General features: G+C 39.2%; 1 protein-coding gene across 6 annotated transcripts in view; it reads right to left on the minus strand.

Moving 5' to 3' along the window:
* Positions 1 to 12,500, minus strand: part of GTDC1 (glycosyltransferase like domain containing 1) — a 174,341-nt gene that overhangs the window by 30,902 nt on the left and 130,939 nt on the right. For all 6 annotated transcript variants that reach the window (XM_058028531.1, XM_058028528.1, XM_058028529.1 and 3 more), the window contains one exon: positions 102 to 211. In XM_058028531.1, coding sequence (XP_057884514.1) covers positions 102 to 211 — 110 coding nt within the window. The remainder of the gene's footprint in view (positions 1 to 101; positions 212 to 12,500) is intronic.

A 12,500-nucleotide genomic window follows, 5' to 3' on the forward strand; every position in this document is an offset into this window, starting at 1 on the left:
TTCTAAGCACATTCTTTAGGATCAAAAATACAAAAATGAAAACTACTTCTGAAAATATCTACTTTATGGTAACTTTAAAGTAAAGAAAAAAGGAAAGGTACCTGGAATTTCACTAAAAGTCTCTCCGAGCACGGACACATGGAAAGTCAGATCTTGCTCTTTCAGCTTCATCAGGACTTTAAAGAAAGTTTCAGGATCTTTGTCATGTTCCCTTAAAACAAACAGAATTTATCTCAGCATTGTCTACATTTAGTTGTGAAATTATGGGAGGTTTTTTATTTATCAGAACACTGTTCCTCTAAAATTGTACATTCGGGGACTGAATTTATTCAAATAATTTCCCTCTTTGCTTCTCCTGCATGGCTGAACATTTTCCTCAATGTAGCACTTGGGCTCAGATCTATCAGATTCTTCTCTATCTCTTCCCTGCCCTCAAACAATGCATTTACTCTTCAAATTATCAGCTTTGAAAGTGAGAAGGACTGAGCACCTACTTGAACATAAAATTAATTTAAAAAACGGGTAGGAAAAAAAAACGCGTTTGTATTTGGTTTTTTTTTCCCTGTCCAAACATATGTATGTAACTTCCATTACAATTTTTTTTTTTGTTTTGGTTTTTTTTTTTTTTTGTTTGTTTGTTTTTTCAGGAGAAACAGATTAAACAAAAACTTCTCCTAAACCTACAGGACTTCTCAAACTGGAATTTTAGGAATTCATGCTATACTCATTAAAAGCTTTCAATCCATTCAGTGCTTTGGGTAAAGAAAGGAATAAACTACCACAAGGCCTTTTCTACCTTTAGATTTTTATGGAGTTAACTGGAAATTAAAACAGAATATAAGAAACTTGTACTTATTTATAATTTCAGCTGAAGACAGTATTAAAGGTTTGTATGGGTCTGACACTCAATGGCATGAAATGTAAGTTAGATTATCTAAAAAAAAATTAACCCCCCAATTTTCCAATCCATCTTCTCTACTAGCACAGAATGAAAGGTTCAAAAGGTATCACAAATGATTTAAAATTCCCAAATTCCTTAAGTTATATTAAAAATGGAATGAGATAATTTCCTCACTCTAAGGTGAATATTAAATCTTGCATTTAATTACTCTGCTTTAAATTATTGTATTTCAACAGATGTGCACCATATGCCTTTAAAATATTTTGGTTTTATTTATTATTTAGAAAATTCCACCACTTTCCTTCCTGTATTAAGGGAAAAATCTATATCTCAGCCATCCTAGTGTCTTTCTTCACAGAGTAATTTTGTAGAATGGAGTCTGTAGGTCTCTCACACTAGTATATGAAAGATTAATAATTATATCATTCAGGAAATTTGAAGCCAAATGACATCTGCAGCTCTACACGTGTTAATTTCTCATTCAGTCAATATTTTTGGTTTAGGGAATTAAAATAAATTAATCTTATAATTAATGTGACTTCCCTAGGCTGAGAAACCTCCAGGAATTGTGGACTTTTTAGAATTTGACACATTTTCTTAAAATAAAGCCAGACAATAATCACTTTAAGAAGTCCTCCATCCCCCCCAATTTGTTTTGTTCCCAATAATAAGGAGGAATGCAACTGCACAAGCCTTGTGATTTGTTTCACATCTGTGAACCAGGAGTTTCCATGGCAATTCCAGCAACCCAAGTGGATGCAAGCACTGGTTTGCAGGGTGTATTTCTCCCAGTTGCAAAGATCCCAGATCTTTGACTATTAGTTTGCTGCATCCTCATGCTAAAAAGAGCCACCTGTTTCTGGTAGGTAACTTCTGTGCAGAAACTTTTGCCAGTATTGAGCTCCCTCCAAATGCCCAGCTCCAAGAGCCAACACGGGATCGCGTGCGTTCGCATTTGGCTGGAAGAGAACATCCCCGTCATGAATGCTTGCAAGGAGAACTTCTACAATGCTGGGAGCTGGTGTGATTCATGACAGAGTTTCCCCTGAGCCTCAGTTTCCCCTGGACAGGTTTTTGTGTGTGCTCTCTGAGCGACGCCACGAGCCCAGCCTGGCTCAGCTCGTGCCGGCGGACCGGCGCGTCCCCGCGCGCGGAGCCGACAGACTCGACAGCCACGACGCTGACAGGGATCCTTCCAAGCTCTTCACAGCCCCGCCATCAGCTTTGCAGTCACAAAAAGTCCTTCCAGCAAAGGATATGCTTTCCCTCTCGCTTTCCAGAAGAGACCAGGGGTCCCAGAGGCAGCCAAAAGTGGAGGATGCTGTTGGAGCCACATTGTCAAGGAGCTGGCAGGAGAACGCGGAGCCTTACAGCTCGGCGAAGCCACATAAGCTGCACATATTTAGGAAAACTGATAGGAATTGGAAGTTGCAGCTTTGTTTAATAGGTGGGGAAGAACAGAAGGAAAATTTGGCACCCAGAAGGAATGCTGAAAGGGGAAACGTTTCCTCTGCACTGGAGCCGCTCTTGCGGGTTTTCTGCTGTAGGTGATCCTCCTTCCATCCCCCAGTATAAAATGTTTCCCTTTTAGGTGACACTCCCAGATTTTAATGACACATTTTGTGACTCTTGTAGCTTTTCTGTTTGGGAGCTCATCTTAAGTGACTCCATCAGTTCCTGTGACTTCTCCACACCACAAGCATTTTATTTTCATTAAAGACCTCCAGAAAACTCCTGGCCCGTGCACCTACAGACTGCACTGTATTATTATTCTTGCAGAATACTGAAGGTATTAGCTGCTCCTGGTAGAAACAAATAAATAGTACAAGACCACCTCTTCGCTGCATCAAAAAGGAGAGAGCTCTGTTTCTTGGCTGACATGGAAAAAATCATATACAATCCAGTCTGCCTTACTCAGCAACAACTGCTAAACACACCAGATTGCCATAGCAGTGATCGTGGAAAAAGATGAACACAATATGGAATGTCTGTTCTGTAAAGATCTGCTCAAAATGATGTGCACTTTTGGCTGCATCTGTTGCATTTTTGAGCTTTATTAAACAGTATTAATTATATATACTCCATTTCCTGAAGAAGAACTGCAAAACAGTATAAAAGCCTGATATTAAAATGCAAACTTTTCTTTTAAGATATTATGTTTGGGGAAAAATCAATATAATGTGACTCCAGGGTCTGGCTTTGTTGTTTAGTTGAGGTATTTGAAATGCTTTTGTATTTTCACTTGATTTGATATGCATCTGGTAAAGGAAAAATAAGAACTAGGCATGGTATGAAGATGCTCTAAATTTCATCCTAAAAACATAAAAACATCAGAATGACCAAACTACAGCTGTAATGCCACAAAACAGGCACAGACACCACACCTGTGCTCAGATTTGAGAGCCCTGCCTTGGAGACATTAATCTCCATATTCAAAGCTCTCATTGTTATCCAGGATTTTTTATTATTGACTCTAACCCACAATTTAAGAGAGACATCTGAAGTTTCTCTTAGGAACTGGCTGAGGTTCAGTGATCTGGGTGGGGGATGTGGACCAGGGTTCATCCTCATTTAGTGACTTCCCTTTGTAATCTGATATAAAACTTTGAGAAGCGTCCTTGAGCAGGGAATGGGAGTGTGGTGGGAGCGGCACCACCATTACTGAGCCTCCATTATTGTCTCTGCCTTAGATTTTCTGCCATAAAATGGGTGTGACAATATTATTTCTTCACCACAGAAGGATGCTGTCAGGATTAATTGATGACTTGACATCCCACTTTTCAGCCTAAAGTAATTTTAAAAAGCAACCTCATAGCACTATGACGATGCTCCTCTATACAATCAATGGCAACATTCTCCAAAACACCCTTCTGCTCTTCAGGGATTTTGGGAATTCAGCCTGAGCCCTTGAGCCTTACCTATTGCTGGGACTGGAAGGAGAGTACATGGAGACCACCTAAACTGGAGTTATTGTCACCCACATCCCTAACCAGTGATGTGAAACACATTATTAAAAAACAGGAAAAAAAAAGAAATAGCAGAACTTGGCCCTTTACATTATTCAATGAATATTCATCTCTTGAATTTGGGTGAAATTCAGTAAGAAACCCATATGGTCTTCTCTGACTTTAGCTTAATTTTTTAAGTCTATGTAAGCTTATCCTACATGGTGATAATCACAGTTATTTAGGATTTGGAGGAAGGCACAACTAGCAATGCAATTAGGAAGTGGAAGAGTTGTGAAAAAGCAGGACTTGTTCAAAGGCGGAAAATAAATGAAGTCTATTAAAAATACATACTAAAAGCTGGAGTTAATGCATTTATCAGTTAAAAATGGTGCAAAAACAGGGGGATAAGTCTTAATATTTGAGAAAATATTCCATAAATGCCATGTAATGCCTGTGAAAGCCACAGCCCTGTGGTGACATCTCTGTGAATGACAGAACCAATTGGGCTGGAAAGGACTTTGAAGACCATGGAGTCCCACCATTAAGGTGCTACACATTCTGAAAGGGTTACAAAAGCAATATCAAAAGGGTTGATCTTAGAACATTTAGCATGGGAGATTTTCAGAGGGAGAGAATCCCAAATTGTGCAGTGCCTTAAATCCAGTGGTTGCAGCTCCTTCTGCCTCCCCATTCCCCAAAATCACTTCGACGTCATGGGCAAAGGTGAGAAATGGAACAAAATCCTCAGAAGTTGAAGCAAGATATTTTTAAAAACGTGTTAGGCCGTCTAGCAAGAGGTAAAAGATGGATTTCTGCCTGCCTACAATGAATGCTAGAAAATAGCTGATAGAATATGCCACTGAAGAATCATTCATTATTGATGAAGCTGGGCAGCAATTGTGGAGATGAAGGACCAGTGAGCCAAGAGACATCCTGGGAGAAAAGAAGGGGACAGGGGACATCAGCCAGGAAAGGCACGGCTGCAGCAGAGCACAGGGAATGTGTGTGGGGCTGGGCAAGTCCATGAGCACAGAATCAATAATTAAAAATAAAGGAAATGAGGTTTCCAAGACACAGACCTTGATGTGGATGACATTGATCCTTTTTTGGGGGGGGAAGTGAAGTAATGAGCATCAAAGAAGGCAGAGGTACTGGGCAAAGAAATTCAAAGAGTAAGAAAAACACAAGAAGAGAAAAAAAATATTAAAAAAATTAAAATATTCCTGGTGAAAACTAAGTATGGCATATCCAAACACAGGGAGGAAAAGGATAAATACAAGGTAAATAGAAGACCTACACACACCCTACAGAATTAAAACCAAGGCTCCACTTCATCCAAACTGATACTGAAGAACAATACCAGGGATTTTTTCCCTCCATTATACTATGCACTGTATTACACTTTGATATTTCACATTAAATCTTGAGCTCAGAAAAATTTGAATACAGGTTTATTATAATCAAATAATGTTAGAAAGAGAAGTGTGGCCATAAAAGATAAACCTGGCCTTCAAAACAGAGAATTGCAGAATTCTGGTCTTTTCCTGACACTGTTTTCCCACAAGACAGCACTGCCCAGGTTTCCAAATCTGCAAGATATGGTCTTAAAAGAGCTTTCATTTACAGAAATATGGTGAGAATCACAGTCAGTAAATACTTTAGTAGAATAATATTCTTCTTAAAGAAGAGGACTCATGTTACAAGCCTATTCAATACATGAAATGTAATACATTCCAGTAATTATTTTCACAGAGGACAGAAGACTTTCCTAAATCAAATGACTTTAGTATACATTTTCTATGTTAAGATTATGAGAGGAAAAAAAGGAGACAAAAAAAAAATTAAAATTCTAATACCAAATTCTGGTAACAATGCTCATGATAAATGCAAAAAAGGAAATGTTACTGCCAGGAAAGGACAATTAGAAAAGAAACAGGGAAAAAAGAAATAACTATGAAAATGCAAACATGGAGGAAAAGTTAATTGCTTTCCATTTATTCTATTTATCACAGTATTTTTCCATTTCCAAGATGAGGCTGAGGTAGACTGCAAATATGTAGTTAAGTCCAGCGAGTTTTCCTTTTCAGCTGATCTGCTCTAGAAAATGTCTTTGCTGTAATTGTGCCTCTAAACATTGTCTGGCATCATCAGCATCAAAAGTTACCACAATATTTAATACCCCCTCAGTTCACAGAAAATGGAGTCAAGTAGAAGAAAATATTTCTGCATGAAAAAGAACCCTACAGAATAAATTTTAGCTGGCAATTTGTAGGTCCTACAAGCAAAAAAGGGTCCTGATCCTTGCCTGTGCTTTCAGAACACCTCTGCAAGCCAAGGAATTAAAAAATGGCACTGGAGAGGCAAAAAGCAGCCAAACAGTACTGGCAAATGCAGTGTTTTATTTTCTATTAGAGCCCATGACGTATTTACAGTGAGGAGTGTGTATTTTACCCTCTGATTTGTTCAAATTGCTGGCCTGAGAAAAATGGGTGGCATTTTGCTTTACGCTGGAAAAGCATTTTCTCCTATCTCCTGTTATCTACAAGAGATTCATAAAAAAAGAAACAAGAAAGAACCTTGGGAGTTTATTGTTTAGATTCTTCTTCTCCCCTCACAACTCATGAAGAAAAAACTCAAAATAAAATATTGCACGTCCCCTAACCAAAGAAATCTCGGGATCAGCATCAGTCATGGAGCCTCCTGCTTATTTCCTAAAGGGAGATTAAGCTTTGAAGACAAAGACCATCATTTGGTCTCAGTTACCTTGGTGTAAAAATCAATGCACTTTCATTCCAGTGCCTTTCATTTCTTTTATTCCAGCTTGGCCAGTCTGGCTGTCCCCAAGTAGAGGATTCAGATTTAAAAAAACAAACAGAACACTTTATTTCAATTTGCAACAAAGCCCTGTAAGTGCTATGGACTACCTCAAAGAGTTTATTTTAAAAAATAAAATAAAATTAACTTCCCTTAGTGTTCCGAAGGCAACATAAAAAAAGGTTTTCCTGTTGTTTGGAGGTCATAAAATATCTGAGTGACCCTGACAGCCCTGATAACCATACACAATGTATCCTACTGCAATTCAACTACAAAATACTGTAGAAAGTCATGTCATGGCAATCATAAGATGGTTATGAATATGGTAGTAAGTGCATAAACGTCTGCTAAAATAGTTCCTTGAAAGAACAAAAAACATACACAAATATAAATTTATGTACAAAGTACTACATAAAAACTACATTCCTACAGATTTTCCTGGAAATGGTGATCCCACCATACAAGACCTTGTGGCCCCTCTGTGATTTCCATCATGGATTCACACAATCAAGCTACAGCTACTTAAAACTCCACCAGATGCCCTGCTTGGGCCAAAAAGTGCATCCTGCTCTTCACTGAGAAATGCCCTGAGAGGAATTAGCTCAGGTACCCGAGATAACTCATCCTTTTGGGAGCCCCAAGGAAGAAGCTTCCAACCAGGAACTTTCTTGGCACCAGGGCTTGAAACTCATTATTCAACAAGATTAAAGTAACTCCAAATCTCCCTGCTTCCAGAATGAGGAATCAACCCAGTGCATTGAGTCAGGTTTGCACAAACACAGCCGAGAAAAAACAGCAATTAGAGGACACAAGGAGGGGGGAAAAAGCATGAAAAAATGGAAAAAAGGAAAGCAGGGAGGAGAAGAAGGTGAAGAGAAGAGAGTTGAGCAGTTGTAGCGCAGTAAGGAGAATTATAATAGATAATTAAAAATATATTATAATATAATTAAAACCAGCTTTGATGGAAGAAACATAACCCTCCTATTTCTGGTGAAAATTGGGAGGAACATTAGATCACTTGCTTAAGAAATATTTGATTTTTGTCTCTTAAAGGTTATTCCCATACTTTGGTCCAGGGTGCTGTGACTTACAAAGGGGACTGGTGGCACCATCTGCTAAGTTTGCTGGGGAGTTTGGATTACAAAACCTCTTCTGTCCTTGCCTATGATGTTCCCCAAAACTGAGACTTATCTTGGACTATAATCTTCTAGAAAAATCCTGTCCGAAGTTTTTCAGAACATATGAAGAAGAAGATGAAAAAAAGCATAAATACATTACCTAGTAAAAGTGCAAACTGTATATTGGATATGTTGCAGAAGGTTCCTTGCAGAGACAGGGATGGAGACAGAGAGAGGCTTAGAACTAGAAAAGAGTGAGATTCAAATGTGCTGTACAAGACTATGTGTGAGGAGATGCCCAGGGAGCTGAGCCTACCAAAGACAGGAGGATGAGGTTCAGAAGACCAAACCTTCTGATTTCTACTCTATTCACCCAAAAGATTGGGTGAATGGAGTAGAAAAGGATTGCTTTGAGAGGGATAGGTGGAGAAGCCTTGAGAGGACTCCTCAATCCCCCCATTTCACATGTGCTTCCGCTCAAAGACTTGGGTTTCACAACTATACAGGAAGGAAAAAAAACCCACCATAAAATGAATTTCCCATCCTGGGAAAAGGGAGAGCCAAGCTTAGTGGAGCTGTTAGGGCAATCTGTGATGCACCTGTTCCAAGCCTAAATATTCTTCAACTGTCCAGGTGATGCAGTCGTGGTCTTACATTAACTCAAAATCAGTTTTTCAACTGTGGCTAAAGCATTTATTCTAACAGGCTCTGGAGGATGGCACTGAAGTGGCTGCTTTGTGAAGCATCTGGACAGCACAGAGGGAATCACAGCATCACAGAACCATGGAATAGTTTGGGCAGGAAGGGATTTTAAAGCTCATCTTGTCCAAACATCCCTGCCATGGGCAGGGACACCTTCCAGAAGCCCATGCTGCTCCAAACCAAATCCAACCTGGACTTGAAGGAAAGTTTCTCTGTGTGAAAATTGGTCTAAGCACAATAAGAAGCAGAATTGGGCCACAGAGCTTAAATACAGAAAATAGAGTGCTTAGCAGAAGTGAAAGAACCAAGCGTATTTGGGGAAGCAGTGAGTAAAAAAATAAGTCTCATTTTAATACCATTCTTTTCCAGCCTATTAGGTTCTCCAGTATCAAAATGAAGCCTGCTAAAAGTTAGTAAATAAAGGCTTTCAGGAGAGCTTTATTAAATCACTTATGACTTATTAAGTTAAAACTCCCACTCAGATACCTTAATAAAACTTTCAGAGAATATATTTAATTTTCCTGGAAATCAGAAGCCAATTACTAACTACAGTAGTTACTGTTGGCTACGCCACTGATCAGCTTCCTGTAAATAGAATATTTGCCAACAACTTGAATTAGTTCTCTAAAGTTTCGGTTTCTGAAGGTCAAATAACTATGTAACTGCTTAATAAAGAAGCAAAGAAGTACCTCTAAATATCTCCAAGCTCTGATGGGCTTATATTCTGCTCCTTAGGTGAGGTATTAGCAAAGCTTATTTATTTTCATTTCCAAGGCTTTTATTTGCTCATTCCCTTGTGGTAAAGCTGATTTCCATGATGATTCCCTTCTTAATTTTAATACCCTTTTTACTCATCATATAGACATAAGAATTTTCCATAAAATAATGAAACCCTTCCAAAGGAAATGAAGACAACTAGGAGAGGAAAGTAAACTACATCTTACTTCTTTTTTTTCTTCCCTTTCCCAATTAATTGATCCACTGTCATATGCATATATGAAAGATTTTTTTTTTTTTAATGAAAGGAAAATAAGGTTAATTAACATAAAAACCCTCACTCCTTGAGATGTTGAATTTTGTATTTTATCCATGCTGCCTTAAGTGCCTTGATTTCCCAGTAATGACCTAGTTCTCCTAATGAGTAACATTAACCCCTGGCTGTAGCTGTCCAGGACTTAATTGTCAACTGGAGCTGAAATAGGAGAGTTTGCCGATCAGCAGGTATGTGGTATATTAACTCATGTCATTTCAGACCCTAATAAATAAATCTGTTGCTAAGGCAACAGGAACATCAGCTGTATCACTTTTTTCTTCCCCCCTCCCTTTTTAAAGGAAACTGGCTTTCACACTGAGCTTTTAAAAAAAGGAAATTAACTACATGTAACCGTAATTAGAAGAAACATCGTTTCTCATCTCAGAAACATATCTACATTAATGAAAAAAGGCATTCAAAAAGAGGGCTGCTTTCTACTGTGACCAGGGTAACTGAAATTATTTCCCTCGACTAAGGGAATGAGATTTGAAGGATACATTTGAGTGGGAAGAGATCACAAAATATCTCAGCTCTTTGTATTTCTGAGATAGTTCCCCTCTCCTTTCCTACACTGCTGATGCCAACAGAGCAAATGTTGCTTCAATGATTAATCAGGAGCCCAGGCAATTGAAATCAAGGGAGAAAAAGCACCACTCAAACCCAAACACCTTCACTGTCCTCTGTGGATCTTTCTGTAAGATGGGCAAACATGCAATTTTTTTGGAAAGCTAAAAGGTAAGGGATTCACAGAACATTTAGATCTGAAAAGCCCTCAAAAGTCGTTGAGTCCAGCTGTTCTCCCAGCACTGTCAAAGCCATCACTAACCCATGTCCCCAAGGGCCACATCCACACAGCTTTTACATCCCTCCAGGGATGGGGACTCCACCACTGCCCTGGGCAGCCTCTGCCACAGCTTGACAGCCCTTTGGGTGAGGATTTTTTTTCCTAATCCTCCCTGGCACAACTTGAGGCTGTTTCCTCTTGGGGTGTCTCAGAGCCTCACAGGTGAACATCACAGCCCTCACTTAATTCCTGTCATTTTATCTCAGCATGGAGTGATTGTCTTAAAATTTTCCAAACTGTAGTTTTTTGTTTAGTTTGTGGCTACAAGATGGGATTTCTGAGTCTCTAGTTACCCATATCTCAATCAGAGAGCAGGTAGGAAGGAAATTAAGAGATGCTCACAAGCCCAGTTACTGCTCTTGGAACACTGATTTGACGTTCTACCTGTACTATAAACACAACAAACTACTCAAAATTCTATCTGGCTTCTCAGTTGAAGAATGCAAAGGTAACACAGAGCATCTTTTTTTTGCCAGTATCAAAATTAGAGATGTTTGCTCCTCTGGACTATAAGCTGCCTATAGCCCTTTGAGAAAACATGCTGTAAGAAAGAGGGAGGAATTGATGCTGAGATTTCCATTATAGCAGAACTTTCACACCTTCAGCACATGCCGGACTTTTCTACAAGCTCTTAAAAACAGTGATCAAGGAATAACACATCTTCCACTGGAAGGGCGCAGTGCCTCAAATTCCCTTGCTGCAGGAAGACATTTCAAGATTAGGCATCATGGAATGAACAACCAAAGAATGGGCACTTCCAAGCTATCTTTCCACTTAAGGCTGACCTTCTCAAATTATTTCATTCACTTTCTTATTTGTTATTTGTTAGAGTCACCATTCCTGGAGGGACTTAAAAGCCATGTGGATCTGGCACCAGGGGACAAGGGTTAGTGGTGGGCTAGGCAGTGCTGGGCGAATGGTTGGACTCCATGATCCTCAAGAGGTCTTTTCCAACCTAAATCATCCTGTGACTATAGTATCTGCTCTCAGACTTTACCCCAGCTTGCAGGAATGTGAAGTTAGACTATTTTCACATCTGGAAGAGGAAAAGGTATCAACTTCTACATGAATGTCTCCACATGTTGATGGCAGAGGTTCATCCGCCACATGCCTTCAGTGTCATGCTCCTGTGAGTGCTGTTTTCCTTGGGAGTACCTGGATGGCTTTCCTTAGCTACTGCTAAAAAGTTCCCATTTTGAATTTGTCATTTTACATCCTGTGGGCTTTTTATCCTATCTGGTACCTTCTAGTTAACACTGTACAAACACTTGTATTTAAAGCCTTTGTCTTCAGTCTGCCTTATTTATTCAGCATATCGACCTGTTCTCTGCAGGCTGTGCACAATGTTGAGGATGCCTGTTGAGCCTAATGGCATCTCTGGGTACTTAAATGTGATTTCTGGATGGATTTCCTTCCTGTTTTGCTGTCTTGCCACACCTGCATTTTGATGGGATAAGATTTGGTCCAAAATATTCAACATCATGAGGAAAATACAAGTAGCTGTATTCTCAAGTGTCTCTATAGGAAATAGTTTTCAATTGAGAGTTCAAACAGTGACTACACAAATCTTGTATTGTTCTGCCAAAAGGAACAAGTTACTGTTTGATATACATGTTTTTAATATACATATATATATATAATATGTTATATATTAATTATCTATTATAATATATATATTATATATGTATAAAATAAATAAAAAATACTATTTAAAATCCCTTTCCACGTTCCTGTCCCTTGCAGCTTGCAAAGGACTTTTGCTTGCCTCACTGATGAAGAGCAACCCCATCACAGAAGGTACAACACTTACTTCTTGTCCCCATCTGGGACAAGTCCTTTCCAAGCTCTTGCTCCTGAGGGAAGAGGACCAGGGCCTCACGTTGGGCAGCCCCATGCTGGTACAGCACAGCCTGTCCTCCATGCACATAATTTCTTCACGATACTCTACATTAAACCAGATAACTGGGCACAGAACTATCTCTCAACACACCAGTTTCCCTTAGACCAGAAATCTTCAGATAGTTTTTGCAATCTAGATTTGGGGTTTTTTTCCTTCTGAATTTGCTCATCATGAGTTGCACCACTGTTCCTTGTGCTCCTGTATCTCCTGCCCCATATCCTCCCCCATGCTCTTGTCACA

The sequence above is a fragment of the Melospiza georgiana genome, chromosome 7 (assembly GCF_028018845.1).
Source record: "Melospiza georgiana isolate bMelGeo1 chromosome 7, bMelGeo1.pri, whole genome shotgun sequence".
Lineage (NCBI taxonomy): Eukaryota > Metazoa > Chordata > Aves > Passeriformes > Passerellidae > Melospiza > Melospiza georgiana.